This window comes from Gymnogyps californianus, chromosome 13 (assembly GCF_018139145.2).
Source record: "Gymnogyps californianus isolate 813 chromosome 13, ASM1813914v2, whole genome shotgun sequence".
Lineage (NCBI taxonomy): Eukaryota > Metazoa > Chordata > Aves > Accipitriformes > Cathartidae > Gymnogyps > Gymnogyps californianus.
Window position 1 is genome coordinate 10,985,484 of NC_059483.1, and position 7,782 is coordinate 10,993,265.

The 7,782-nt window shown below is 45.2% G+C and overlaps 1 protein-coding gene across 1 annotated transcript in view; it reads left to right on the top strand.

The window, feature by feature from the left end:
• Positions 1-5,233, top strand: part of ARIH2 (ariadne RBR E3 ubiquitin protein ligase 2) — a 32,466-nt gene extending 27,233 nt beyond the window's left edge. Inside the window, exons 11-15 of the mRNA XM_050905011.1 lie at positions 1,498-1,649; positions 2,707-2,850; positions 3,201-3,269; positions 4,195-4,278; positions 4,746-5,233. Of these exons, the coding sequence (XP_050760968.1) occupies positions 1,498-1,649; positions 2,707-2,850; positions 3,201-3,269; positions 4,195-4,278; positions 4,746-4,817 (521 nt within the window). The 3' untranslated portion in view covers positions 4,818-5,233. The remainder of the gene's footprint in view (positions 1-1,497; positions 1,650-2,706; positions 2,851-3,200; positions 3,270-4,194; positions 4,279-4,745) is intronic.
• Positions 5,234-7,782: the final 2,549 nt, after the last annotated feature.

The following is a 7,782-nucleotide window of genomic DNA, read 5'->3' on the forward strand; positions in this document are numbered from 1 at the left end:
GCAGTGTTTGCTAGTGGTGATGTTCTCTTCTGTTTTTTTGTGATATGAAGATAGATTGTGAACATTGACTGAAATATTTTTCCCCCCTAGTAAAAGGTGAACAGGATATTAATTACAGACTTGTGTGTGATAGTGGCTTTTTTTTTTTTTTTTTTTCCACTGACTGTGATCTCAGCTGGGTTCTGATTCACTGCTGGTTTGGCTCCATCTCCCTGACATGTCATTGTATAGAGAAGTCTCCATCTTTGCCATAATATTAACAGTGGAATCCATCTGAGAGGAGAGTATTAAATGCTTTCCATGTCATTGTATTTGTCATCAGCTGAAAATACTGGCAGAACGGAGCCATTTACTCAGATCGGCTTAAGTCCTTCTGCTTAGTGATGGAAATAATGAGCCTCAACCCAGGTGAAACTGCAGGAGCTGTGAATTGTTCTGCATAACATTATCTGTTGGACTTCTCAGTCCACCCGTGTGCAATTAGCAGCCTGAGTGTCTTTGGCCCATTGTGTGGTCCTACAAAATTACATCCTGTTCTTGCACTTATCTTTTCATGGCAGAATTAATTTCTGTTGCCTTGGAGTGAGATAGCGTGTATTCAGCCCTCTAAGTTAAGTGTGCCACTAGGAAATATTACAATATCAGACCCTTATTTGGAAGATGATTAAAGATTACTGTCCTCTCTCATTTCGTTTGCTTTGGGGTCCTCAGCAGCACTGGACGTGCTTTGATGGAGCTCTGTGACAAGGGTGAGCAGGCAAGTGCCAAGGTACCATGGTGACTAGCACTCGAGAAGGCTGGTGAACTCTGGAAATACAAATTTCAGTCTCTTATGAGTAACACAGAAGTGATTCCTATTGTAGCAAATTAATCTCCATCTTTTTTCCTTCCTGGTACAACACTCACAGCCTCGCTCTGGAATCAGGAAATTGTCACGCAGGTTTTGCTATTGCTCTTTCCTCCACTTTCTTCCTAATTCAGTGACTCCTAACTTGAAGTGTCATAAACCACTGGTATCTGAAGTTACCTGGGTAGTTCCCTCCTTGAGAGAACTGAGGGCAGACTTTCTTTTGCATGAGTGAGTTCGCTTTTGGATTTGATTGTTCATATTTTAATCAGCCAGAGGTTTGCATGGGGCAGTGTGCCAGTGGTGGGGAGGATGCAACTCACAAATAAGGCTGCAGCCTGCCTCTTCTTTAATCTAGACAGCCTGTGCAGAGCGCAAGTACAGCTCTGCCCATTGGTCTTGGTGTACAGGATGCAGCACTTCAGGATTTACTTTGCATAGTTGCACAGGAGGCTGTACAATGGAAATCTTCAAGACAGGCTGGTATTTTTGGCTCACTATTGTGTTCCGTTATGCAAGATGATACAAAACGTGTATGTTTCTTGGCTTAGCAGAAATATCTGAAAACAGATGGGCTGTGTCTCCTGAAGCTTTTCTTTCTCGGATGTTTTTTCTGTGCATCACAGTGATTTTTTTGCTGTTTTCTGCAGACTTCTGCTGGATGTGTCTGGGAGACTGGAAGACTCACGGCAGCGAGTACTACGAATGCAGTCGGTACAAAGAGAATCCTGATATTGTAAACCAGAGTCAGCAAGCACAGGCCAGGGAGGCCCTTAAGAAGTACTTGTTCTATTTTGAGAGGGTAGGAGACATCTCCTTGGCCAGAGCTGCTGTAGCCTTTTAATGCTCCCTGCCTGGTGCAAAGGTCATTGCCAGCAATCTCCGTGCAAGAAACTGCCCAAAGAGAATCTGTGCAGAATTTTCAGGCCCTGTTGTTTTTCACTCAAAATCCTGCTCTGCAAGTCCCATCCAAACCAGTAATGTTGTACCCAAAGCAAACCACATTTGCTCCTGTATTTCCTTGTGCTAGAGAAAATCAGTATTACCTGTGTGCCACTGTACCATTTTCCTGCAGGCTGAGTGCTGCTGCAGTAGATAGATATTGCTCCAATCAGTTCCTTCCAGGATTGGGAAACTTCAGTCCCTTGCAGTATGTCTTTACAGAGACAAAGACTAAACTCTGCCATATTGCTCCATTGGCTGTAGCAAAGTTTTTTCCTAAAATTTCATGTAATCACATTTTTAAAAGTTGCAGTCAGAGCATCTCTGTCCACACAGCAGGCTCGATGCACCTGGCCATACAGTGCAATTCTAGAGCAGCATCTCTAGAAGAGAACGTGGTAGAGGTTAAATGCTGCTGCATTTCAGTTTCCCCATTAAAATGAGTTTATTCTTCACACCATGAGCCAAGTCCTGTCGTAAAATAAATGTGTTCATTCCTGGCTCTCCAGACCAGGCTTTGGGAAATGGCCATGTTTACAATGTGCACATGGATGTTGGAGTTCACTGAGCCCGTGTTAAACATTAATTTAAACTCTTGACTTTTCTATAGAAATCCTTTAAGTAGGAGAATCACCATTACTTTCCATCTTGTTAGACTCAAGGTCATTTTGCAAGCAGGGGGCATTCCCACTCTGAGGAGCTGGGTTTGCTCCCTGCTCTTTGCTGCTGTCAGTCTGTTGTATACAGTCTCCGCCACTTGCTACTGGAGGTGCTGCCTTGCTGTTCTTTCCCACATGTCATGCCTTGCTGGACTCCTGCCCCACTTCAATTTCTGCTTGCTAGAGCTTGTGCTTTCACAGCAGCAGTACTCTGGTCTCATGCCATTTTTTCTTTCCCTATCTCCCCGCCCCTTGCAGTGGGAGAATCACAATAAAAGCCTACAGCTGGAGGCACAGACGTACCAACGAATCCAGGAGAAAATCCAAGAAAGGGTTATGAACAACTTGGGAACATGGATAGACTGGCAATACCTACAAAATGCTGCAAAACTACTTGCAAAGGTGGGTAGTTGTGTCTTGTTTGGCACAGAGAAGAGAATACACACTAGAATGCTAAATTCACAACACCAAGTGAGGAAGGGAATTTAGGGGTTGTGGATGTGTGGGACAGTACCTCTGGTCTAGGACATGAACTAGCCAAAAATCATCTGGAAGTGACCTCTGTGAAGTTATACTTTAACTGCACAGGTTCTTCCAAGGAAGATGCAGGGGATTCCACCATGAAGTGTCCAGTCATCCTTGTCAGAAGGTAGCTTCTTAGCCTGTAGTGGTCACACAAATGTGACTGTGCTGACTTCCAAGCCTGAGACTCTTGTCCTTCTTTTCTCTCTCTTCCTCCCACTCCCCAACAGTGTCGTTACACCCTGCAGTACACATATCCATATGCCTACTACATGGAGTCTGGTCCCAGAAAGAAACTGGTAAGATGTTTTGCTCTTTTTTTGCTGATAGCTTTTTGGGGTGTAGCTGGCAGCATGCTGGGCTGAATTCCAGAGCTTGGCAGTGTCTGAAATATTAGTCCTGAGTTTGAGGTAAGGACAGGACAAATAATAGGTAGTCTTGCACCTTTCCTCGTCATTTTTGAGTTGACCAGCAGCTCAGTCCTCTGATACATTACATTATTTTCCCAGGGCACTTCACTGCACTTTCACTAACAAGCAATTTATCCAGAATGTTTTGAGGCTGGAAGTGTGCGTTTGTTCCTTGGTAAGACTTATCACAGTGCTGTGGGCCATATTTCTTGTGAAGAGCTGCTGGAGGATAGCTTTTCCAGCCTTGAATCAGAGTGTAGCTTTGCTTTTTATTCCTGCTGTAAGTTCCCTGCTGGCTTGGTGCATCCAATATAGCCCTGAATTCACTGAAGAGGTTGTTTCTTTGACTCAGTTGTCCAGTAAAACCTGTTATCCAATCTCTCCCCATAGCATCATATGTATTCTCTGAGGCTGTGGACAGATGTTCTCTTCTGGATCTGACTGGGGCAGTGGAACAAGTTACTGCTCCCAGCAGTGGTTAACAACCTCTTTGCTCTGTCTGCGGAGCTGCTCACGAGAGCATTTTGTAACCTGTTTATGGCAAAATGAGCTGAGTTAGGAGATATTTGTCACTTGCAGTGTTTTTAGGCTGACTGGGTTAATTTTGAGTGATGCAGGTTGGGGACTGCTTACACAAGAAACTCCTGGAAGGGGTGATGCTGTCTAGCTGAAGGTGGATAAGGAGGCACAAACCTGCTCTGCCAGCACAGCTGTCAGCAGAACACATTTGTCTGCTCCTCAAGTGTAGTGTGTGGTATGAAACTGCTCCACTAAACTAGTTTCCTGTTGCTGTGTCTAATTTTGCTCTTTGCAGTTTGAATACCAGCAGGCCCAGCTGGAAGCTGAAATTGAAAATCTCTCATGGAAGGTGGAGCGAGCAGACAGCTATGACAGAGGGGTGAGTGTTCTGCTCTCTTGAGCCTGCTGGCCAGATTTTGTTTGCTGGGCTTAACACTTCTGCAGGAGCACTAAGGCAGTCAAGTGAGGCTTCTGAGAAACTAGATCCAGAAACTCACCTTTAGCCAGCAGATGTTGTAGAAGTGGAGTGCTCGCTGCCTTACGGGAGAGGAGGGGGGGCTGCAGTGAGTCCTGCAAACTGAAATGGGACCAACAGAGCTCTGGAGGAAGCTGCATGTAGCCCTCTGGTGAAAAGCAGATTCCTTAAGTGTGTAGCTTTTTAGACAGAGCAGGAGCCAGGTAACTGCAGAGGGAGCCCACATGAAAAGGAGAAGGATCTGCGATCTTGCGATCCAGAGTGCTTGTGAAGGTTGGTGCTTCTCAGGCTGGAGTTTAGTCTCTCCCTAAAGAAAATGAGCTCTTCTCTGGGGAGTTCATGCTAACGGTTTCTACCTTCTGTTTTACCAGGACTTAGAGAATCAGATGCACATAGCAGAGCAGAGACGGAGGACCCTGCTGAAAGACTTCCATGACACATAAGACAGGAGGAAGTGACAAAGTGCAGGGGTGAGACCAGTGAGTGAAGTGATGGCAGCTTCACCGGGATAAGCAGGCACTGCCTCTGGGAGAACACGGCCAAGGACAAAGCCACCCCTCCCCTTGCAAGTCAGACACATGCAAACACCACATCTTAGTCCAGTTTGTTCTCTTATCTTTCTGTTTCTGTTTCTGCCAGGCTAGAGGCCAGATTTCAGATTGGCATATTTCCTGGGACATTTCCCTCCTGCCCTTGATGGTTTCAGAAGGGGAGGGAGTTTTTCTCTGAATGGCTGTTAATAGTATTAGATCATTACAATTTATGTAATTTTCAACGGTTGTACAATTATACAGACAAACCTTAGAATAACACACAACCCTTTTTAAAAATAAATTGGCAGTGGAGTGTTTTTCCTTAATCTGCTTGTAAATTTAATGGGCTTTTCCCCCTCTCCCTCTCCCTTCCTCTGACCCAAAAATCCTCCTAGGCACTGCAGGAGGTTACAAAATATCTCAGCTAGACTTCCCCATGCTCCTTTAACCAGGGCATTGTAGCATTGGCATTGCACGAGGAGAGTGGCTGGTGTTAAGAGTGGCTGCTGCTGTGTCTGACCCAACAGTACCAGCAGTGGCCATGATTTAGTATGATTACATGTGACATCTCTTTTCTTGTAAATCAGCTGTGCAAAATCCTGCTACACAAACAAAAGCAAACAGAGGAATTGCAGGGGAGAGACCAGGTTAACACTGGGGGATATGCCTTGAGTCAGGTCAGATTCTGCATTTGATGAACTTTAGGTCTTCCATGTAGATTTTTGCTTTACTTGTTTTTGTGGGGAGGATGTTGTATTGCCAAAGTGAATGATGAGGGTATAGTAGCATACACTTGTTAATCAAGGCTTGGGGCTTTTGCAGAGTGAAACAATCCATGTTATAACAGTGCCATGCAGCCTGGTAAAGATTATTTGTGCCTGCTGGGTAACATGGCTGAGAAAATTTGATCCCATTCATCAAGGTGAGACTGAACACCGCTACACTATGAGGAGGAAAGATTATGTACAACACACTCCCTGGCACATGTTGGCAATGTGGACGGGCACTTGAATACAGGCGCACTGCTTGTGCGGAGCCTGCACCAAGCCAGGCAGAAAATTAACTAGCAAAATTAATTTATTTGTATATTAGTATTGATACTGGTGGGGACTTATCAGAAAATTGATTGTTAGGAGCATGTGGAGCTTTTTTATTAACATTCTTTTTTCTAATGTAAAATATACACTAAAATAAAAATATGAAAACCTAGTTCATCTTAGTAGGGGTTAACATGAAAAAGGTTACTTAAATGCTGATGCTTGCCTGTTTGCTACAGGAAGCAGGCCACATGTTAAGATTTCACAGACATGTATGTCACCTGCACCAGGAACATGTTGTTTGCAGCCAGTAAGGTGGAGCTGGAGTCTGATCTGAGGAAATCTTCATCTGTGCGGGGAACTCATGGGATTCTCTTCCATGCTGTATGTGGAAGTGTTGCCTTTGATGCATCCCTGTATTGCTCTTATACAATGTCACTTGATAAAGATTAAACTGAAGGGAGGAAAAGTGCTAAATTCCTGCATGTCAGAATAAGCTAACTCTGCTGTTGGAGCCTTTTTCATGTACCTGAGACATGTGACCCAGGTATCTGCAGCACGTATAATTGGGCAGATGGATTTTAACAAGAGAGATGCATCAGTTTAAAAGAGGAGTAGCTGTCCTAGGAGCTAATCCTCTGGCCATGCTTGTTGTACACAGCAGAAAATTTCAAACTGAGAGGCCTTTTCCTTCCTCCCTCCCTTCCCTGGTGCGGGATGTATCCTCAGGGAACGGGGGAACATACTGCCGAGGAGCTGCTGGCAGTGGAGCGGGGGTTACAACAGAAGCGGCTGAGGGTAGACCAGGGTTGCAGAGAGGTGGCTGGAGCCAGGGAGCGGGGCAGGGAGGGAGTCCGTGGTTTCTGGGAGCAGTGCTGCTTGCTGTGCAAGAGATCTCCGTAACCGTGGCTCCTTGTGTTCCTGCTCTGTCCTGTTCTAGCTCCCCTCTAGGCTGGAGCTGTAGAGGTAGATATGTCCTTGCTCCAGCTGCTGTCTCCTGACTTCATTCCCTCCTCTGCTCCCAGCAGCAGCCTCTTTGTGCCCTCCTCATGAAATATTCTAGAGGTCAGTCTCTTCCTTCCTCTCCCCTTCTCAAATGATTGTCAAAGTCTGGGCATACTGGACCCAGGGGAAGGGATAGCGCAGGGGAAGGCTTGCTGAGACCCAGCAGTTTGCAGTGCATAGAACCAATGTTTAAACTGTTCTTTAAAAATGTAATGTGCAAAGTACTAATTGGGATAAAAGCTGGTGTTCTTGTTGTCTAAATGTAACTAGCGTAACACCTAATCTCTTTGCAGAACAGGTATGTGGAGTTTCCTAATCCCAAAGAGCTCTCACTTCTGTTACGTAATTGTCCAGCTTTGAGCTAGGTGAGAATGGGGGTTTGTGTCTCTCCCTCCTGGCCTCCTTTCCTTGCTCCCTCCCTCTCCCATACCCCCACAAAATGCTTTGCTATGAATCCTTGTTTGTAGACAAGCTAGACCATGTAGCTGTGGCCAAACTTACTGAACAGACTGCTGAGATGCTTGGCTGAGGAACAGTAATAAATACTGCACAGTGCGCCCCCTAATTCTTTCAAATTTTCTGAAACTAGAGCTTTGTCAGCAGTTCTATTTATTTTAAAGGAAAACAAAACACCCTTTCTGAAGGTGGTGAAAGTCCTGGTTTGCACGCACAGATCCTATTTCTATACTTTCTGGGAAAACAACAGGACTGACTTGCTTTTGCAGCCCAGGCAGGGTGACTTCTGTACTGGTGTCACACAGAAAGTCATAGACTCCAAGACAAAACCTGCAGAGCACAGGGACTATTGGCTCTGTGTAAAGTGACTGACACTG